This window comes from Coregonus clupeaformis, chromosome 7, assembly GCF_020615455.1.
Source record: "Coregonus clupeaformis isolate EN_2021a chromosome 7, ASM2061545v1, whole genome shotgun sequence".
Classification (NCBI taxonomy): Eukaryota; Metazoa; Chordata; class Actinopteri; order Salmoniformes; family Salmonidae; genus Coregonus; species Coregonus clupeaformis.
This window is the reverse complement of record NC_059198.1, coordinates 2,730,704-2,753,839: the sequence shown is the minus strand read 5'-3', so window position 1 is coordinate 2,753,839 and position 23,136 is coordinate 2,730,704. Positions and strand designations below refer to the sequence as shown.

The 23,136-nt window shown below is 43.3% G+C and overlaps 1 protein-coding gene across 1 annotated transcript in view; it reads right to left on the bottom strand.

Moving 5' to 3' along the window:
• Positions 1–23,136, bottom strand: part of LOC121551530 (sarcalumenin-like) — a 36,870-nt gene extending 13,734 nt beyond the window's left edge. The window contains exons 1-5 of the mRNA XM_045221052.1: positions 23,052–23,136; positions 8,569–8,668; positions 6,994–7,091; positions 5,204–5,233; positions 4,758–4,759 (exon numbers count right to left, since the gene is read on the bottom strand). Of these exons, the coding sequence (XP_045076987.1) occupies positions 4,758–4,759; positions 5,204–5,233; positions 6,994–7,091; positions 8,569–8,668; positions 23,052–23,109 (288 nt within the window). The 5' untranslated portion in view covers positions 23,110–23,136. The remainder of the gene's footprint in view (positions 1–4,757; positions 4,760–5,203; positions 5,234–6,993; positions 7,092–8,568; positions 8,669–23,051) is intronic.

Genomic DNA, 23,136 nt, shown 5'->3' with positions numbered 1-23,136 from the left:
TTAAAGAAGAAGTTACAGGTCTGTGAGAGCCAGAAACCTGCTTGTTTGTAGGTGACCAAATACTTATTTTCCACCATAATTTGCTAATAAATTCATAAAAAATCCTACAATGTGATTTTCTGGATTTTTCTTTCTCAATTTGTCTGTCATAGTTGACGTGTACCTATGATGAAAATTACAGGCCTCTCTCATCTTTTTAAGTGGGAGAACTTGCACAATTGGTGGCTGACTAAATACTTTTTTTCCCCACTGTAGGGTGTAAGGTGCCATTTGGGATGCGTCCCAAGTTATGACAGACAGAACAGGACCTTGGCAGACAGAACAGGAACATGGCAGACAGAACAGGACCATGACAGACAGAACAGGACCATGACAGACAGAACAGGAACATGACAGGCAGAACAGGAACATGACAGACAGAACAGGAACATGACAGACAGAACAGGACCATGACAGACAGAACAGGAACATGACAGACAGAACAGGCATATGACAGAGAATGGGAACATGAAAGCAAAGGCTTTCATAGCAAGCTGAAGGGTGAGTGTGAGTAGACATGGTGTTTGTTGGGCTGGTCAGGGTCACTATGTACTGTCTGTGTAGATATATTTGTAATTCAGTCATAGGTAAAAAGCCTAAAAATGTAGGGGGGATAAAAAAAATAAAAGTAAAAAATAAAAAATAAAACAAAAGGTAAAAGGAGAGACGTTAGGGAAAAAAAGATGGAGAAAAAAGGCAGACAAAGTTTTGTTGAAAAATGAACCCACTGCCTGTCGAATGTGTTGCGAAACTATCATCTCCCTCACAGTGGATGGAATGGATTTCTCACAAACACTCACCCTTCAATGTATACGAAATGCTTCAGTCTGGTTTTAGACCCCATCATAGCACTGAGACTGCACTTGTGAAGGTGGTAAATGACCTTTTAATGGCGTCAGACCGAGGCTCTGCATCTGTCCTCGTGCTACTAGACCTTAGTGCTGCCTTTGACACCATCGATCACCACATTCTTTTGGAGAGACTGGAAACCCAAATTGGTCTACACGGACAAGTTCTGGCCTGGTTTAGATCCTACCTGTCGGAAAGATATCAGTTTGTCTCTGTGAATGGTCTGTCCTCCGACAAATCAACTGTACATTTCGGTGTTCCTCAAGGTTCCGTTTTAGGACCACTATTGTTTTCACTATATATTTTACCTCTTGGGGATGTTATTCGAAAACATAATGTTAACTTTCACTGCTATGCGGATGACACACAGCTGTACATTTCAATGAAACATGGTGAAGCCCCAAAATTGCCCTCGCTAGAAGCCTGTGTTTCAGACATAAGGAAGTGGATGGCTGAAAACTTTTTACTTTTAAACTCGGACAAAACAGAGATGCTTGTTCTAGGTCCCAAGAAACAAAGAGATCTTCTGTTAAATCTGACAATTCATCTAGATGGTTGTAAAGTCGTCTCAAATAAAACTGTGAAGGACCTCGGTGTTACTCTTGACCCTGATCTCTCTTTTGACGAACATATCAAGACTGTTTCAAGGACAGCTTTTTTCCATCTACGTAACATTGCAAAAATCAGAAATTTTCTGTCCAAAAATGATGCAGAAAAATTAATCCATGCATTTGTTACTTCTAGGTTAGACTACTGCAATGCTCTATTTTCCGGCTACCGGATAAAGCACTAAATAAACTTCAGTTAGTGCTAAATACGGCTGCTAGAATCCTGACTAGAACCAAGAAATTTGATCATATTACTCCAGTGCTAGCTTCCCTACACTGGCTTCCTGTTAAGGCAAGGGCTGATTTCAAGGTTTTACTGTTAACCTATAAAGCGTTACATGGGCTTGCTCCTACCTATCTTTCCGAGTTGGTCCTGCCGTACATACCAATACGTACGCTACGGTCACAAGACGCAGGCCTCCTAATTGTCCCTAGAATTTCTAAGCAAACAGCGGGAGGCAGGGCTTTCTCCTATAGATCTCCATTTTTATGGAACAGTCTGCCTACCCATGTGAGAGACGCAGACTCGGTCTCAACCTTTAAGTCTTTACTGAAGACTTATCTCTTCAGTAGGTCATATGATTGAGTGTAGTCTGGCCCAGGAGTGTGAAGGTGAACGGAAAGGCTGGAGCAACGAACAGCCCTTGCTGTCTCTGCCGGGCCGGTTCCCCTCTCCACTGGGGTTCTCTGCCTCTAACCCTGTTGCAGGGGCTGAGTCACTGGCTTGCTGGTGCTCTTTCATGCCGTCCCTGGGAGGGGTGCGTCACTTGAGTGGGTTGAGTTACTGACGTGATCTTCCTGTCTGGGTTGGCGCCCCCCTTGGTTTGTGCTGTGGTGGAGACCTCTGTGGGCTATACTCGGCCTTGTCTCAGGATTGTAAGTTGGTGGTTGGGGATATCCCTCTAGTGGTGCGGGGGCTGTGCTTTGGCGGAGTGGGTGGGGTTATATCCTTCCTGTTTGGCCCTGTCCGGGTTTTCTTCGGATGGGGCCACAGTGTCTCCGGACCGCTCCTGTCTCAGCCTCCAGTATTTATGCTGCAGTAGTTTATGTGTCGGGGGCTGGGGTTAGTTGGTTATACCTGGAGTACTTCTCCTGTCTTATCCAGTGTCCTGTGTGAATTTAAGTATGCTCTCTCTAATTCTCTCGTTCTCTCTTTCTCTCTGAGAACCTGAGCCCTAGGACCATACGTCAGGACTACCGGGCATGATGACACCTTGCTGTCCCCAGTCCGCCTGGCCTTGCTGCTATTCCAGTTTCAACTGTTCTGCCTGCGGCTACGAAACCCCCTACCTGTCCCAGACCTGCTGTTTTCAACTCTTTAATGATCGGCTATGAAAAGCCAACTGAGAGACCTGAGCCCTAGGACCATACGTCGGGACTACCGTCCGTGGTGACTCCTTGCTGTCCCCAGTCCGCCTGGCCTTGCTGCTATTCCAGTTTCAACTGTTCTGCCTGCGGTTATGGAACCCCTACCTGTCCCAGACCTGCTGTTTTCAACTCTTAATGATCGGCTATGAAAAGCCAACTGAGATTTATTCCTGATTATTATTTGACCATGCTTGTCACTTATGAACATTTTTGAACATCTTGGCATGGTTCTGTTATAATCTCCACCCGGCACAGCCAGAAGAGGACTGGCCACCCCTCATAGCCTGGTTCCTCTCTAGGTTTCTTCCTAGGCTTTCGCCTTTCTAGGGAGTTTTTCCTAGCCACCGTGCTTCTACACCTGCATTACTAGCTGTTTGGGGTTTTAGGCTGGGTTTCTGTACAGCACTTCGAGATATTAGCTGATGTAAGAAGGGCTATATAAAATAAAATTGATTGATTGATTGAGTGTTCCTGAATCTCCTCTCTACCTCAGTTTGCTCCTCAATTCATGCACCTTGGTTGGAAAGCGAGGTAGAGGCAGTGATCCCTCCCCAAAACATGGGAAAGAAGTAAAGAAATTGCCAATTTTTATTGAAGGAGAGGTACTATAAGATTATCCAGTGATGAACCAATTATACCAATGATGCCATCCAATTACAGTTTTTCTAAACTTCTTGAAAACATTTCTTGGAATAATATTGTCCGATTGTTAAAATGGTGAACACAAGATACAGAACTGCATTTTAAATGCATTTTCAAAAATGAGTTTCCTTTACAAAACATGAATTACATTCAGAAAAACTATACGAAACACTCAAAACTGCAAATACATTCATAAATAAAACATAATGCCTGATAAAAGATGAGCACAACCTTAATATGTCTTGCACCATGCTGACTAAACTGAACGTTAGTCTGTCTTCTAAAAGATTCCATAAAATCTACATATTTCTTTGCAGTCACTTTGATAATATTGAGGCCTGATTCATTCATTGACAAGTGTATCATCGCAATCCAATTCCCTGTATTCTACCTGAGGCTGTTCTGGTGCCATAGACTGGAGAAAGTATTTTCATCTCAAAGCAGAAAAACAAGCCCCAATAGTAAAAAGGAAAGGTGAATACAGTGGAGGATATGTGGCCTATGATATGAATAGATAGGCCTTCAACCAAACCAAAGCAAGCTCTGTAATGGAAGGTTGTCGGAGATGGCGACTTGGGAGTGACCCAAAGTTACTTAGAAGCGACCAGACGTTGTTGTCTGCATCTCTGCATGTCAGAATTACAGAGGAAATCTGAAGGATCATCAGATCTTTAGTATAGAACTTTCCCTAGATTGTATATTCCTTACTTAGATTTGTGTGTATGTGGGTATATGTTGTGAAATTGTTAGATATTACTTGTTAACTATTACTGCACTGTCGGAGCTAGAAGCACAAGCATTTCGCTACACCCGCAATGACATCTGCTAAACACGTGTATGTGACCAATAAAATTAGATTAGATTTGATTTGGTATGATTTAATACTGATAGAGCTTTTTAGAACTTTGTGCCCTTGTATTTGTTCATTGTCATTGTTTTCTCTTCTGATGGAAACAATATTTTCATGTTCTGTGAACAAAACACTTGACGGTGAGTCTTGTATCCACTGATGATATTTGTATTTAAAGTTTATTAAAAGAGTGTCTAAGATATGCAATCCACGTACAAAGGCAAGAAAAGTATCTTATTTTTTTATGTCCCTCTCTCCCACCCTTACCTGTGCTTACTTTGCTTAAGCCAGTGCTGCACATGCACCCCCAGTTGCAACAACTGCAGCCCCACCCTCCCCCATACATGTACATACCGGTAGTTTACACTAAAGGCATGTTTGAATGCTGTAGGACTCTGTACATCTTTGATTCCAATGGGGTAGTGCCTTTAAGCATCCCAATTCTAATGGAGGACAACTCAGGGAATCCTTTCTCAATAGGAATTCATGTAACTGCAGATTGATGATCTCCCCTTTTTTAATTGATTAGTACAGAATTAAGGGACTGAGTTAGAATGATATATTTACTTAGTATCAAGGGGAAATAAATCACTAAATTGTTTTGTGAACGTTTAGTCATATAAACAGATTCATAAAATGACCTCTTAAATGAGTTTAATTTTACATTACAGTAAATCATGTAGATGCTATTTCTGCTCAAATTCACCGCAGTTCAAAATGATGTGAATGAAAATGCCTATACCACAACTGATGACAATTGTGACATACAGGATAATTTGGGTGCTCCAAACAACCAAACTGGTTGCCAGTGCCATGCTTTAGGCAAACGTCCCCCTATTATACCAACCTGTGTTCCCATCCCCCAGTGTTCGTCCGGCTGTTAGGTGAAGGGGTGGTGAGGTGGGGATGAGGAAGGGGCAGACAGTAAAAAGGGCAGAGGGAGAGTGAGAGGGAAGGAGAGATGTCGGGCATTATCACATGTTTAACTGTCAAACATGCAGATCTATGATGGACGAAGTTGAAGGTTACTTGACCACAGTGTAGTCCTGTGCACTACACTCCATACAGTTCAATTCATTATGAGACAGTTAGTCAAATTACAGTAAAGTGGGAGACATAGCAACATCTTAGAGGAATTTCTCAGTCAAGGGAATGAACCATTGCTTCAATGACACCTGACTCACTCTAAACCTTTTTAACACAGCATCTGAATATTCTGGGCCACTCTATGGCTTAGAGCTTCATATAAAACCTTTTATTCTGACTATGTAAGGATAAAGTATTTTTGTCATTATTGGGATGAGTGTGTAGGTTAACGGTCATGCCAGGCCACAAGAGGGCGAGCTTTGCTTCAAGATAGGGAAGTGCAGTTGGGTCTGCACAGGTTGACCAAGGGAGGAGTGAAAGTCATCCTCCATAACATTAACACCTCCTATGAATACCCTCTTTATAATGCACTATAACACCTTTTCTAACGTCTTATGGGCTATGCATAATGCATTATATTGCACAACATGGGTGATAATAACTGTTTATAAACATCCATAACAATACTGCAGTAAGAGTTCTATTCAAGTACTTAAAATTTAATGGTTTAGAAATATTTTAAACATTCTTTAAAAATCTTTAAAAAATAAAAAAAAACGTTGAACATGGTGAGGTGTACTCGAAGAAGAAAACTTACAACAAAAAAAAAGGGGGGGAGAGAAATATCTAAATGGTAGCCTGCTGTACCTTTTCTCCAGGATCAAAGAACAGAAGCCATATATGGGTGATACATGGCACGTTTCACAGTGTTGCATTATGGGGGACTTATGAGTAGTTGAATATGTGCAAGTGTGTTTATATTCATATGGAAGAACCACTTGTTCAGTTTTTCAAAGGAACAATAAAAAGTATATTAGATTAAGTAATACATAATAATTGATTGTATTTATCTGGTGCTATTCCAGTAATACATAATAATTGATTGTATTTATATGGCGCTCTTCCAGTAATACATAATAATTGATTGTATTTATATGGCGTTATTCCAGATGCTCAACATGGACTTTACATAGCACATTACATACACATTTATATGACTGGATATGTGATACTGATGAGCGCTTGAGACACTCATTGTATTTAAAAAATATATAGCCGTGGGTTCTTTCATATGGATATAAAGCCTATATACAGTATATCTCTTTACCAGAGTAATGCCAGCCTAGGAGACCGATTGCGCAGATGATTCTGTACTCTATCCTATGAGGGAGGAGTGTGTTGTACGAAAACATATCAGTCAGCAGTCAACAGTCAGTCAGGTCCAAATGCTAACTTGATGTCCATGTACGCAACTCAAGTTTCATGCAAATCTCCCATTGACATCAATGCAGGATTTATGCAAAAGTTCAAGTTAGGTGCACAGACCACTAGCTAGGATTCAAACCCTCAGTCAACATGTCAACCCAAACAGGGAACCCTGTCCACACACACACACACACACACACTTAGCCTGATCCCAGATCTGTTTGTGCTATCATGTCAACTAATAAATTACAAGGTGACATGGTAGCACAAACAGATCTGAGATCAGCCAACACACACTAACAACCTGAAGTGGTAGCAGGGTGCCAAGCAAAGCCCTCACTGTACCTGAGATCTCGTGTGCTCTGAGCTCGTTGTACTTATAGGCCTGTTCCATGGGCTTGATGGCTGAGTGGTAGATCTTACGTAACTTCTGAAGAGCAGCTGTACGGGGAGAGAAAGAGAGAGAATGAGGAGGATGGTAAGAACAGGGTTCAAATTACAGCAGGGGATAGGAGAAGCTGGGCATCCCCCATTACAATTAGGGCCACCATATGAATTGAAATATCAATGTAAGCCCCCCCATAATTGTCAAAAATATAAATGTCGGGCACCCCCAAGTGGCTTCGGGCACCCCCAAGAGTCTATATATTTTAGGTGTGGTATTGGGCACCCCCAAGAGTCTAAGTATTTGAACCCTGGTACCCATGGTAAGAAGGAATGTAGATGGAATGAGATAGAGGGAGGGAGGTAGAGTTGGATGGAATGAGAGAGAGGGAGGGAGGTAGAGTTGGTTCACGTAAGAGGAGAGGTAGAACGGTAGGAGAAGGTAAGACAAGGGTAAGACAAGGAAACATAATAAGATGATAAGGAGTGTAGATGAAAGAAAGGAGAAGAGAGGTAGTACAGGAGTTTCAGTTAAACAGGAGAGGCAGAAAGGTAGGAGGAGGTTAGATTAAATGACAAACAAGTCATTATGGAATGAGAATGTTGGGAGGTTCAGAGAGATAGAGCGAAAGAGAGAGAGAGAAAGAGAGGGGGAGAGCGAGAGAGATGGGGGATAAAGGAAAACAGATTAAAAACAGAAGATTTGGGACTCGTTAACACTAACGATGTTACCCATTAGCGCTAATGGAGAAGAGGTCCATTAAGGCTCTGGCACCACGTGTTTCTTTCTCTAACTAAAGCTATAGACTGCGTGCCAAAAGGCACCCTATTCGTTATATAGTCCACTACTTTGACCAGAGACCTATGAGCCTGGTGAAAAGTAGTGAACTATATACAGAATAAGGGTGTAATTTGGAACGCAGCCATACACAGGCAAGTACCCATAGACCCATAGAGGATCACCCATCATTACTTTCTATGATGTGCTCCATTAACCCATAGATTAGCAAAATGACACATCAGAGCAATACTGGGAATATATTGAGTAAATTTCTCCAAACATAAATATGACTTTTTCTCTGTAATAACACTACTGGCATTTGACAGATAATTAATAGTCATAACGCAACAAATTCAGAATCAATGCAGCATCCCAAATGGCACCCTATTCCCTATTTAGTGGACTACATTTGACCAGAGCCATATGGGCCCTGGTCAAAGGAAGTGCACTACACAGGGAATAGGGTGCTATTTGGTACATATCCCATGTCACACCAGGAGCAAACATGTCAAGTGAATATCTGCAAAACACTCTACTGCATGTCATGTTGTATCTCATAACATCCTTGTGACAATGATAATGCTCAACAATGAAATTTGATAACGTCAACAATGTCAAAAGCTCTACAGCCTATTAAGATGTGATCACACTCGACCATACTTGTGATCATACTTGACCATACTTGTGATCATACTTGACCTGACCAGAACAACTCTGGGCCTCAGTAATATAATTAACGTATTATTTACCATGATAGTTTTTCTGCTGCGTTCTCCTCAGAGGCCAGCCTCAGCGTCTCGTCGATGTGTGATCTGTCTCTCAGGATGTTGCTCAGGACATCCTCCACCTCCTCCTCTGTGGAGAGAAACAACAGATGGCAGTCTCTGCTAGTGAATCTCTGCACATTGGACCGGTTTAACTGGTATAGGGTATATGACAGTGGAGGCTGGTGGGGGGGAAACGGGAAAGGTTTGTTTGTGCTAATTTGATTTGCAATCGCAGGCCAAAAGTGCCAGAATTTACTGGTATAACCCCCCTCTAAAATATATGGCTGGTGCGTCCCAAATGGTCCCGTATTCCCTACATAGTGCACTACTTCCTGAGATTGTAAATCATGTTTTAGCACAAAACGTGTGTGTGTGTGTGTGACTGTTTATTGTCTATTTCACTTGCTTTGGCAATGTAAACATATGTTTCCCATGCCAATAAAGCCCTTTGAATTTAATTGACAGAGAGAGAGGTGCTGACTGTTGCGTGTCGTAAATGTTCCATTAGAGGCTTTACAGTGGCCAATTACCACCATGCTACATCAAGGGTCATATCAATCAGTAAAACTGCTGTTTCAATCCCTCTCTCTATTGCTGGGGTCTACAGGGATGGGTGTCAATATATAAATAAAATGACTAATGTATTCTAAAGCATAAGAAAATGACTAAAGCATAAGAAACAACAACTACGAAATGAACAACTATCAGTGGCACCATACAGTATCTGAATAACAAAGCCATGGGTGAGTATAAGGGATATGTTCTGTTGTATTAACTGAGGAAAACAACCCTTTGTGATATCAATTGTACTGCAAGCGCCTTTCCTCAAACTCAGCCACAGGTTGGGTAGCTACCATACAAGTTCTCTCACAGAAGCTGCAGGGAGGATATTCATGGAGATTCCTGTCTATCTGTCTCCCAGTCCCAGAGACATACTGTAAATGGAGAGAGGAGGGGATGTTGAATGAGAGACATTTATATCCAGCTACATGGCTGTGGGATGAACAATTCCTCCTGGGAGGTACATTTAGCAGTGTCCCCATTCATTAACATTCTAGCATTCTATGTGTGTGTGTATGTCTCTGGGCCTGGGAGATAGATAGACAGGAACATCTATGAATATGCTGCCTTCAGCTTCGGTGAGAGCTTCTCTGTGTGTGTGTGTGTGTTGTGTGCGCGCGTGTGTCTATGCATGTGTGTGTGTCATCTCCTAATTTGAATGCCTATGTTATTTATTTGCATTTGATCACAGCTCCATGCCACTACGATCAATTCTGTAATTAGACAGACTGCTTTTCTTATCTGTTTCAGAGCAACTTACCAAGTTGTGTGTGTGTGTGTGTGTGTTGTGGGGGACTCCCCAGTTTCATAACAAACTGGGATAGGAGAGTGCTGTCTCTCTCAAGCATGCAGGCACACACAGACTCTCTCTCTCTCTCTCTCTCTCTCTCTCTCTCTCTCTCTCTCTCTCTCTCTCTCTCTCTCTCTCTCTCTCTCTCTCTCTCTCTCTCTCTCTCTCTCTCTCTCTCTCTCTCTCTCTCTCTCTCTCTAAATATAACCCTCTGTTACTGTCCTTGTGTGCCCAGGAAAAGGTATAATTTTATGGCCCCTGACTGTACCATACAGGGGCCACTAGGGGCCCACAACCAGATCAGGTTACACAGCAGCACTACAGCCATAGAAATATAACTACCAGAACAGGTATTCCCATTCAAGTCAATATTCTTTGATGGGTGGACCAGCGGCCATATTGACTGTACCCACAGGAGTAACCTTGAGGTAACCCAGATAATACCATGTCAGCCATATTGAGTGTACCCATTCTGAGGTGGTCTGAGGGGCTTTGACTGTTCTAGTAATTCTAGTTATATGACTACAGCTACAGAGCAGAGCTATATTTAGGGGCAGCTGGGATATCACCCTGATTCATACTGCTACACCCAGGGTGTCGTGGAACTCGGGTGCCGCCTCCGTGTCGGTCCTGTCACGGGAGATCGGTATGTGACTCTTAGTCGAGGTAGTTCCACTTATAAAGTCAATCACTAGTTTCAGAAGTCGGAAGACACCCAAGTGATAGATGGTCATGCTGGAATACTCATACACACATCTAGGTGGCATAGTCGAGTACCTCTTCTCCCTTGGCTGCTTGACACATAGGCCTCCAGTAAAACGGTGGATATAATTGTTATGTTCTGAATTGCTCAGAGTGTCTAAGACAAAGTGTAAAAGCTAGGTTTATACTGCAAACTACACCCTAAACTATATGGATAGAACAAACTACACCCTAAACTACAGTGGGCTCCAAAATTACTGGCACCCCTGACTGGCAATGCACAAACAATAATTTAAAAAATATAAACAAAATAATCATAGAGATAAACTCAAAATACCAACATGTGAGAAATACTGTACTATATTAATGTTCCAATGGAACCCACCAAAATCATTTATTGATTTAATTAAAAATCAATGTCCTCCAAATCAAGGTTTCACAATTAATGGCACCCTTAAAGATTATTGTAAATAACATTTACCTAAATTAAACCAGGAATTATATTCCACTTATTTAAGTTGATCTAAGTCTTAAGGAACTATATTGACCCATTACATCACTTCCTGTTTCAATAGGGTATAAAAATGAGGTAACACGCATGCAATATCCCTTTGTCATCCAACACCATGAAGAAAACAAAAGAACTGGCAGTTCAAAGAGAGATGGTTGCAGACCTTCATAAATCTGGCAATGGCTACAAGAAGATCCACAAACTATTGAATATACCACTGAGCACTGTCAGGGCAATTATTTTAAACAGTTGAAAACCTCACGGGTAGAGGGCGCAAATGCATTTTGCCCCCCAGGATAGGGAGGAGGATGGTGAGAGAAGCAACAAAATCCCCAAGAATCACTGTGAAAGAATTGCAGGCCTTGGTGGTGTCTTGGGGTCACCAGGTCTCAAAAACCACCATCAGACGCCACCTCCACAACCACAGGCTCTTTGGAAGGGTTGCCAGAAGAAAGCTCTTTCTGACCCCAAGACACAGACACAAGCGATTGGAGTTTGCCAAACATCATTTAAATTATGACTGGAAGAAGGTGCTCTGGTCAGATGAGACCAAAATTGAACGTTGGTCAGATACAGCATCGGCATGTTTGCCGTTGAAACAGAGATGCATACAAGGAGAGGCACCTCATTCCCACGGCGAAATATGGTGGTGGGTCAGTGATGTTTTGGGGCTGTTTTAATTCCAGAGGTCCAGGGGCACTGGTTAAGATTGATGGCATAATGAATTCCACCAAGTATCAGGCAATTTTGGCTGACAATCTGGTTGCCTCTGCCAGAAGGTGGTAGCCGTAGGTGGACTTTCCAACAAGACAATGACCCAAAACATACCTCAAGATCCACACAGAAATGGTTCTGTGACAACAAAATCAATGTTCTGCCATGGCCATCTCAGCCGCCGGACCTCAATCCAATCGAAAATCTGTGGGCTGAGTTAAAGAGGGCAGTTGATAAGCGCAAACCCAAGAATGTGAAGGATCGTGAAAGTATCTGCATAGAGGAATGGTCCAAAATCCCTCCAAATGTGTTACTTAACCTTGTCAAACATTACAGGAAAAGGCTCCATGCTGTTATCCTTGCCAGAGGTGGTTGCACAAAGTACTAAATGAGAAGTGCCAATAATGATGAAACCTTGATTTTGGTGACATTTATTTTGTATTAAATAATTGTATGATTTTGGTTGGTTCCATTGAAACATTAATAAAGTACAGTATTTCTCACATGTTGGTATTTTGAGTTTATCTCTATAATTATATTGTTTATATTTTTTAAAGTATTGTTTGTGCATTCCCAGTTAGGGGTGCCAGTAACTTTGGAGCCCACTGTATTGGATAGAACAAACTACACCTAAACTATATGGATAGAATAATGGTTTTAAATTCACTACTGCATTGTTTCTCCTTCACAACTGAACATATTGACAAACCACTTACCTAGACAGTAAACAGAGAAGATATTTGTTATTGAATCATACATTATTGTATTTATAACTGAATCATCTAAATGACACAAAGTCATAAATGACATCCTCTCAGCAAATACTGCTCATTTTCACCTATCAATGGTTACAAAACTGTACCTCCTAAAGGTTCTCTGAATGAACGTGAAAAGCCAGACATCAAGTTCCCGTCCCCTTCAAACATGATCAGACCTCATGTATTCCTCTGTACTTCCCCCTCAGTCCAGTCCAGACACCACCAAATGTTCGCCCCACAAACGTAGAGCAGAAAATGTTCCAAAGCTCTGGCCCTGAGAGGTATAATGCTGGAGATGTCTGTCCAGATCAAGCTATGCTGAACAAAGGAGAAAAAATGAATAAAATGCAAAAAAAACCACTACTAAGGACACCAATAAGAAGAAGAGACCTGCTTGGGCCAAGAAACACGAGCAATGGACATTAGACCGGCGGAAATGTGTCCTTTGGTCTGGAGTCCAAATTGGAGATTTTTGGTTCAAACCGCGTGTCTTTGTGAGACGCGGTGTGGGTGAACGGATGATCTCAACATGTGTAGTTCCCACCATAAAGCATGGAGGAGGAGGTGTTATGGTGTGGGGGTGCTTTGCTGTGACACTGTCTGTGATTTATTTAGAATTCAAGGCACACTTAACCAGCATGGCTACCACAGCATTCTGCAGCGTTACGCCATCCCATCTGGTTTGGGCTTAGTGGGACTATCATTTGTTTTTCAACAGGACAATGACCCAACACACCTCCGGGCTGTGTAAGGGCTATACTACCAAGAAGGAGAGTGATGGAGTGCTGCATCAGATGACCTGGCCTCCACAAACCCCTGACCTCAACCCAGTTGAGATGGTTTGCGATGAGTCGGACCGAAGAGTGAAGGAAAAGCAGCCAACAAGTGCTCAGCATATGTGGGAAGTCTTGAAGGAGTTCCCACATATGCTGAGCACTTGTTGGCTGCTTTTCCCTACTCTGCGGTCCGACTCATCCCAAACCATCTCAATGGAAAAGCATTCCAGGTGAAGCTGGTTGAGAATGCCAAGAGGATGCAAAGCTGTCATCAAGGCAAAGGTGGCTATTTGAAGAATCTCAAATTTAAAATATATCTTGATTTGTTTTGGTTACTACATGATTCCATATGTGTTATTTCATAGTTTTGATGTCTTCACTTTTATTCTACAATGTAAAAAGAGTAAAAATAAAGAAAAACCCTTGAATGAGTAGGTGTATCCAGACTTCTGACTGGTAGTGTATGTTCACCAATCCACCAGAATAATGGATCATATGGACATCATCTAATACCAGAAAACATACTATCACATTCGTGTCTTCATGTCTATGATTGAAACCATTCAATCACAAATTAGTATTTCTAACATCTAAAAAGTTCTAACGCATATCACAACTCTTGAATGACAACAGATTTAAGCTAGCAAGTGACTTCCACAGTCCAGTGATCTTTAACACAGAAATACTTGGAGTGAAAGTAGAACATCTAAGCCATGTAGGATCCCCAGTGTCAGTCAGCCAGCTGGATCTCAGGTTTAAAGTTCTAGAAGGAACCAGCGCGGATGAGGATACGTGACCTCTAACCTCCCTCTCCATTTGCTGGGGAGAATCCGCCTACACCCCTATCATTCAACACTGCCCCAGGTGCTAAAGAGATCCTCTGGCTAACTGGACTATTCCTTGGCTACACCAGGGTCATGTGGCCTTGTAGCTCAGTTGGTAGAGCATGGCGCTTGCAACGCCAGGGTTGTGGGTTCGTTTCCCACAGGGGGCCAGTATGAAAAAAATTTATGCACTCTAACTAACTGTAAGTTGCTCTGGATAAGAGTGTCTGCTAAATGACTAAAATGTAAATGTAATGTTCATTAGGGCATGCAGCGTTATACGCTTCAAAACGTTCTGCAACACAAAACGAAATGAGCATTTCTTATTGGACAAGGAAGTTAATTTTCCGTCCACTTTCTTCTGTTTGGTGCCTAATGAACACATCCCCGAGTCATGATACCAACCACGGGAGGACTTAGCCTTCCCCAGTGGGCCGTGATGTTGAGACCAAAGGCCTGGACCTCTGACTTTAGCTGCAAGGCTTGGACTCAATCCACAAGCTACTGCTTACTTTGTCACTCCTTGGCTTCATTTGCATTGGCCAAGTCTCAAAAGAATGCTGCATCAAATGACCCAGAAAAATTACGTAGTGGCCCACTGACCACCAAACTTATTTGTTTACTAGCTTCTGCAGTTAGCATATTTTATTGACATTAACTGTTGATGATTTTCATTTTAAAATAAAAATTAACACACTCAACAGCATCAGCTCTGATTTGGAGTCTTAGAGTTGTTAGAAGATATGGATATGGAACTTTGTTTACACTGAGCAGACATTAAAAACATTTTAGTGCAGTGGGCTAAATCAGGGTCACACAGAGTGTTTCTTGGCAGTCTTAAACAAATCTACTTTGAATCAAAAGTATACACATCACACGCATGGTTATGGGCTTAAAAAAAATAAGACACCTGTACCATGTCAGATATAGAGTTGAAATGCATTCCGTTTTGAGTTTACATCCCAATATTACACTTTATATACATCACAGAAGACTGAAATATAACAAAACCGTTTGACATTGAAACACTGGATTTTCTAAGTATATAAAAAAATACAGTTGATTAATTATGAGCCACTAGGTCATTTCACTTCAGGAAAGAGCTACTACCACATTATACCACATAAAACCAGAGGAACAGGACCATACGTCCCATGTTAAACATACAAACACACTCATCCTATAGACACAGACCTTCTGCTGGTTTCACTCTGCTTGCTTACATTATTCACTAGTGTTAACTGATGGATGGTAAAGACATACACTGTAGCATTGTGTCAACGCTAACCAAGGGAAGTTATTACGGGGGGCCTTGAAACTGTCTTGAGCCAGAGTAAGAAGGGAGAGGATAGTGATCGTTACAACACACCACAGCAAATAATTAATATGAGCATATTCTACTGCTCAGGCTTCAAATGAATGCTAGACAGATGCTCCTTTCAGCGCCAGGAGGCTGCGGGCGGCAGCGGCATGATAGCGATGACATACGCTGCCTGCTTAAGGCATACTTGTGCACTGCCGATGATAGTGGAGTCAACCTGCTAAAAATAAAGACTGTGCAATGTTGCTCTCAGCACGGCCCAAGAACAACCAACAACCAAAGGTTAGCAGGGTGGATAAAAGTCCGGATAGAACAAAATATTGCTTTTCAACAGCTTCAACAACAACAGTGTATTGTATAAGCATGTGATAAAGAGCGACTTTGATTACTTGATACCTGATACCTTCTGGAACCTGAGTGAGGCAAGCAAAGGGTGTGCAATGTCTTACCTAAAGTACTGTGGTCTGTTAAAGTGGTCTGGTACAGCTAGTGGCACCTAAGTGGTCTGTTAAAGTGGTCTGGTACAGAGGCCTGTTAAAGTGGTCTGGTACAGAGGCCTGTTAAAGTGGTCTGGTACAGAGGCCTGTTAAAGTGGTCTGGTACAGTGGCCTGTTAAAGTGGTCTGGTACAGTAGGCCTGTTAAAGTGGTCTGGTACAGAGGCCTTTTTGTTACAGTGGCCTGTTAAAGTGGTCTGTACAGTGCCAATTACTCTGGTACAGAGGCCTGTTACAGTGAATTAAGATCAGTGAGGCCCGGGGATGTCTGTGAGTCTCCAGACCAGCTAACACTCTAGGTCTTAAAATAGAGTGGAGAATTCTCTGCCCCCTCCTCCTTCTATCCCCTGACCCATTGTAGGGCTATTTCTGAGCCACAGGGGGTACCAGCTCCAAACGCTATAGCACCTGTTGCTACCCCCCAGCAACCAACCATGTCCTGCATAAGCCTCTGTGTCCAGCCATGCTCCCCTGACCCCTGCCGATGTGTCGATGTCAGCTACATGTCAGCCATTTTTGTTTTAAGCCCAGGAATTGACCACAGAAACTCTACATCAAATTAATGTTCTTCTTCTTTTTTTCCTTCTCTTCTTGGAACATGAGTAGGGCCTAACTTGTTACTTTTACAGTCTATAATGATCATCCACAGAATGACTTGTCTCTTATCATATGTTATCGATGACACTAGATCAGTGTCGCATGGGTTGGGCAGTCATGTGTGGTAAGTGTGGATCAGAGTACTCCATCCATGGAGATGAATAGTGTGGTTAATAATCAGGTGGATCTCTTGGTGATGAGACACCATTGCAGATAGTGATGCTGCTCCTCTCTGATGGAAATCCCCTGGCCCGGTGTAAAGGTCGCCTGAAACTCCCCGTGGCCCAGGGTAAATCCACAGGGTTCAGAGGACGCTAAAGACCTAGCGGGCTAATCCTGTTAACGCTAATTTAATTTACCTCCACTCCCCTGGTGGTGCAGCAAGCACAGCAGAACTTCATCTGGGGTTTTACACTGATATTAGATGTGAATGAGAGCACCCCACACACACACCTGCTCACATGGACAAGACACAGCAATCGAAGCCAGGACATTTATGTGACCTTTACATACCTGAGAGTACTAGAGAATACACTGTAATGTATTGCATACTGTTGTTACACTATACAAATGTACTGTAATGTATTGCATACTGTTCTTACACTATACAAATATACTGTAATGTATGTTGCATACACTATTCAAATGACTGCCAGTGCTTTGAAGGCTAGATTCTCTTTATTCTCTGTTATCTGACTCCCAGTGACCCCTGGACCAACTAAGTTTGTGAACTTCATGAACCTCCTCTACAGTACTTGTTAATGAATAAACTAGTTAGTCCTGATATGGCCCCCATAATGGAGCATGCAGCCATACCAGGGCATAACAAGACTAAGAACTGGTACGTTCACAGTATTGATTGAGAGAGAGATTAATCTGCCACCAGTATCAGGATGATTGTAACATTCCCTTCAGTTGGGGTGCATCAGTGAGATAATGAACTGCTATAGTTGAGGCGTGACACAGAACTTCCCCCAGCCCTGGCCGCTAAAGCCTGGAGAACATCAGGGCGTGTCTCACCCGTCCCCAAAAGCCCAGAGCCTACGAGCCTATACCATCATCGGCAGCTCTACCCGCAGCATTCTGACTGGATGTGCTGCCTGTTGCCGGTCGAATGTTTCTCCAAACTGAACTACGATTGCCTGGCAACAGGCTCAACTCGGATAGACACATGGTCCGGGTGTTCATATCAGAAGGTTCGCCTGGCGCCTTTGGGGGTTAATTTAGAGAGTGCAGGAGGTTCGGGGCTGATGCAAACTACAGTATTGACATCCAGAGGCAAGAGACATGATGTCCTCTCTCTCTGATCTATATTATCCAGCTCTATGCTGGATGTAGGCTGAGGGTGTGGATGATTAGAAAGGGAGGTGTTAAGTTTTGCAATCTATATTCTGGGTTGGCTAGAGTGTCCAATCTATTTTCTACAGCTCTATATTATGCTGGGCTATACACTAAGTGTACAAAACATTAGGAACACCTGCTCTTTCCATGACATAGACCAGGTGTCGAACCCTGTTCCTGGAGAGCTACCTTCCTGTATGTTTTCGCTCCAACTCCAGTTGTAAGTAATCTGGTTCATTTTATCAACCAGCTAATTCTTAGAATCAGGTGTGCTAGATTAGGGGTTGGAGTGAAAACCTACAGGATGGTAGCTCTCCAGGAAAAGGGTTGGAGAGCCCGGACATAGATGACCAGGTGAATCCAGGTGAAAGCTATGATCCCTTATTGAGGTCACATGTTAAATCCACATCAATCAAATCAAATAATTGTTTTTATTGTCACATGCTTCGTAAACAACATTTGTGTAGACTAACAGTGAAATGCTTACAATCAGTGTAGATGAAGGGAGGAGACAGGTTAAAGAAGGATTTTTAAGTGTTGAGACAACTGAGACATGGATTGTGTATATGTGCCATTCAGAGGGTGAATATGCAAGACAAAAGATTTAAGTGCCTTTCACAGGAGGTTGGTGGCACCTTAATTGGGGAGAACGGGCTCGTGGTACTGGCTGGAGCGGTATAGGTGGAATGGTATCAAATAGATGCCATTCTTCGTCCAGCCATTATTATGAGCTGTCCTCCCCCTCAGCAGCCTCCACTGGTGCCTTTGAACCGAGGTATGGTAGTAGGTGCCAGGCGCACCGGTTTGAGTGTGTCAAGAACTCCAACGCTGCTGGGTTTTTCACTCTTAACAGTTTCCTGTGTGTATCAAGAATGATCCACCAGCCAAAGGACATCCAGCCAACTTGACACAACTGTGGGAAGCATTGCAGTTAACATGGGCCAGCATCCCTGTGGAATACTTTCTACACCTTGTAGAGTCCATGCCCAGATGAAATTAGACTGTTCTGAGGGCAAAAGGGGGGTGCAACTCAATATTAGGAAGGTGTTCCTAATATTCCGTACACTCAGTGTATGTAGGCTTAAAAGGGTGAGGATCTATGTTCTACAGCTCTATATTATAAGGCTATATGTAGGCTGGGCTATATGTAGGCTAGAGGGTGAGGATCTATTTTCTACAGCTCTATATTATAATAGGCTATATGTAGGCTAGAGGGTGAGGATTATTGCGAGTAGGGAGGTGTTAACAAGTCTGAAGCAGCTTCTCAAGAGGCCGCTGACAAACCACATGACACTCAATGATGCATCCAAATAAGGAAGGGAAAGGGGATACCTAGTCAGCTGCACAACTGAAAGCATTCAACAGAAGTCTTTTTCCCGCATAGGGATGCAACATTCAGGAGTTATTGTCAAATAGAAAGGTGAGAATTAGCCCTGCTCTTTACTTTGCATTTCTATGAGCAACTTTCTGAACATGGAGCGATTTTCAACCCAATAACCCAAACCCCTTCTAATTGTTGCAACAGAATGTAATGGTCCTTGGGGATTGTTGGTTGTAGTGGTGATTTGGTGGCTGTAAAGAAGAAGACAAGTCCCATATCCATATGTACAAACCCATACATAGACTCCAGACTAAAGGACAAACCAATTGTCAGCTTGTGTCCAAAATGGAGACAGAGTTCATGCCATTTTACAGTTAAAGAACGTTCAAAGGACTACTGGACCGGGGCTGTTTTTAGGGTTAAATCTTAGAGGGATTTTGTGGCTTAGGAGGCTCGCTGGCCAATGTCACAGGCCACAGCGTAAGCACTCTTGGTGACATGGTTCAGGAGGCTGGCACGGGAAGGAGGCGAGGGCCGTGAGGATCAGTCTGAGAACACAGTGAAGTGGCACGGGATGAGGGCGGATGGAGGGTGAGGACCATGAGGATCAGTCTGAGGACACAGTGAAGTGGCACGGGAAGGAGGGCGAGACCATGAGGATCAGTCTGAGGACACAGTGGAGTGGCACGGGATGAGGAAGGAGGGCGAGGACCATGAGGATCAGCCTGAGGACACTGGGAAGTGGCACGGGATGGAGGCGAGGACCATGAGGATCAGTCTGAGGACACAGTGAAGTGGCACGGGATGGAGGGGAGGGGTGAAGGAGGGCGAGGCCATGAGGATCAGTCTGAGGACACTGGGAAGTGGCACGGTGATGGGATGGGAGGGAAGGGAAGGGGGGCGAGGAGAGGGTTGCGAGGGCGCTTTACGCTGGGGTGTTGATCTGACACTACTCTCCCGGCACTCCTGTCACTGATCCACAGAGACTCACCAAGTGACCGACCTTGAGGGAACTGAGGGGCTTGTTCTAGAGGGGGAGCAGGGGGTCGGGTGTCCCCACTGCCAGCACTGTAGGGATGCCCCAGGCCCCCAGGCCTACTGCTTGCCATCAATGGGGGACACAGAGGGAAAGAGAGTGCCCGTGTCACCCCATATCTCCTCACACTTCAGGTTGGGCCAAAGGCATTCTGTTTAGTGTTACTTCTCTGATTAGTATTATGGCTTCTAGTGTAAACACTCAGGAACACAGGACAAAACAGCAATCAAATGTTAACACTTATCTCCCACTGACTTCAATGCGTAAATCATCCAAAATCAGGATTCTGCTTTAAGTAAGAGAAGAGAAAATGCTCCAGTTAGCACAACAGGGAGACAAGACTAACCCTGGTCTGAATGAGCAGTCCACTGTCTGAGCACCACTCCTGGTTAAACAGGTGGCCTGTAGAAATAGCCATTAACAGTCAGGATAACAAGTATCCTTTAATATCCATGTCATTAATTAGCCATTGCAGTAATATAATTTGATGATGACATACAATAGCCTAACTGAACATGACAGTGCTTCATTTCCATCTGGATGCTCCAATCTCTTAACCATGTATCACTCCAACACTTCGGCTACATACGATTCCCTTAGTCGTTGCCAATACTGTTCCCATGGGCTTTGAAGGACCTCATGCTTACCAAGAAAACAAAATTTTCTGGCAACCATTGTGTCAAATATGGACAACATCCCCACATTTCAGTTTTACAGTGTAATCTAGGCGATGCTAAAATAAGCCTAAAGTAGGCTAATGCTAACCTGGTTAGCCCAGAGGAACTTCCTGGCAGTCCTTCTCCACTCATATGAACAAGCCATCCACAGGAACAACATCATCACCCTACAGTAGCGCTCCATGGAATCAGTGTTACACACTAACAAAGTTAGCTATAGGACAGGCTCATTGTAATGGCTGGAATGGAATAAATGGAACGGTATCAAACACAAACATTCCCATTCCAGCCATTACAATGAGCCCCTCCTCCTATAGCTCCTCCCACCAGCCTACTCGGATAGCATTAGCCACCTGGCTTTGCTATTCAATGCTACATAGCTAGCCACCCATGCTGCTGGACCAGGCTAGGCCCAAGCTAAGATAGCAGGGGTTGTGACTAGAGGGAGTACAGCAGCTGTGGAGGCAATGTTGCTAAAGGGTAGTGCTGTGTCTGGGGAGGGGGTGGAAGGGATCTATAGTGGACGGTGTCCGGTTACGGGACGCCTGCCTTTCAATCCTAGACACCTGACAGCAGGCTGGGACTGGGATAGGAAGGCCTGTTGCCCTGGGACTGAGCGGAGCCCAAGGGACGGACAAGGGTAACAGGAAGAAACTGTTTTACTTTCGAGAGATCCCTCCGCCGCATTTCTGGAGAGAGGGTGATCTTGATGTAATCAAGGAGTAATCTGGGCATTTTATTTCAACACTTGTGTCATGGGCACCTATCCTACACAATCAAAGGCAGATAAAGCTATGGACAATTCATGTAATCGCTTGAAAATAAAAGTATGTAATATTATGGGAATCCAGTAAAATGTCAAGCTAATCAGTCAATAGATACAAGTATCAAAAATGTCCCTATGACAACTACTTGTCAGCAAGGACAGAGAGAGAGAGGGAGGGAGAGAAAATCAAAGAATGGGAAAGAAAGAGGGGGTGAGAGAGAAATTGAAGAAAGGGAAATCGAGAGAGAGAGAGAGAGAGAGAGAGAGAGAGAGAGAGAGAGAAAAAAAAAAGAGAGAGAGAGAGAGAGAGAGAGAGAGAGAGAGAGAGAGAGAGAGAGAGGAATCAAAGAAAGCGAGACAGAGGGAGAGAAAGTGATACACTGAGGGTATGCAGGCTCTTCTCTCTAGTACAATCTGAGATGTTCCTTCAGCTGGCGCCAGACTTTAGGACAGGTGACACACCGTCACCACGCCAAAAGTTTCTGGTGTATAAAAGTCACACCCACTGTGTGTGTGTGTCTAATAAACATATTGATGAGACTTAATAAAGGAATATATGCACACACATAAAAAATAACGAGAGACTAAAAGATGTGCCAAGTTTGCACCATTTTTAAAAGGACGGAGGCCTTAAAATATTCTGTCCTGATTGAACCTAGCGTTCTACCATATTTAATTTAAAACCCTTCGATTTTGAATAGCGCTGCAGGATAGCAGAGAGAGAGGGACACAGGTGTCTATGCTCATGCCTGTGTCCGGGTGGCCGCCACTGTTTGAAGGACCCCTGCAAGTCCTGGCTTAAAACTACAACACTTAAAAACGACAAAAACTCCATATCTACAGTACCTTCTATGTCCCTATAAACCCACACAACTGACTGACAGAAGAATCCATCTGCATAGTTGCTAAAAGCCCAAAGAGTAAGACAGTTTAGTCCACTGAAAACAATGGCTGGACGTATCAGTGTAGAGATCTCAGAATTTTCAGTCTGAATACGTATGTTGGATAAGTAAAATTCGATCCAGTATATTTGTCTGTCTACAAGCCACCAAATTGACTGGACAATGAAAGCATGCTAAGACATCCAACCAACCCAACCATGCCACGTCTCATACATTTGATACATGAGCTGTACCCCAGGACATGTACAGTTCCAGTACTGTAGTCTTCCAACGACCAATAGCACTAACAAGCCTATAAACACACATCCATACAAAATCTATGTATATCGACATCCACATAAACATATAAAATGGTAGATAAAGTGTGAGGGCCCCTTACCTGCTGAGGCCAGGACCAGCAGGCTGATGAAGCAGCAGATTGAGACTATACCCTTCATGATGGCTGCCAGGAGAACACTGAGAGC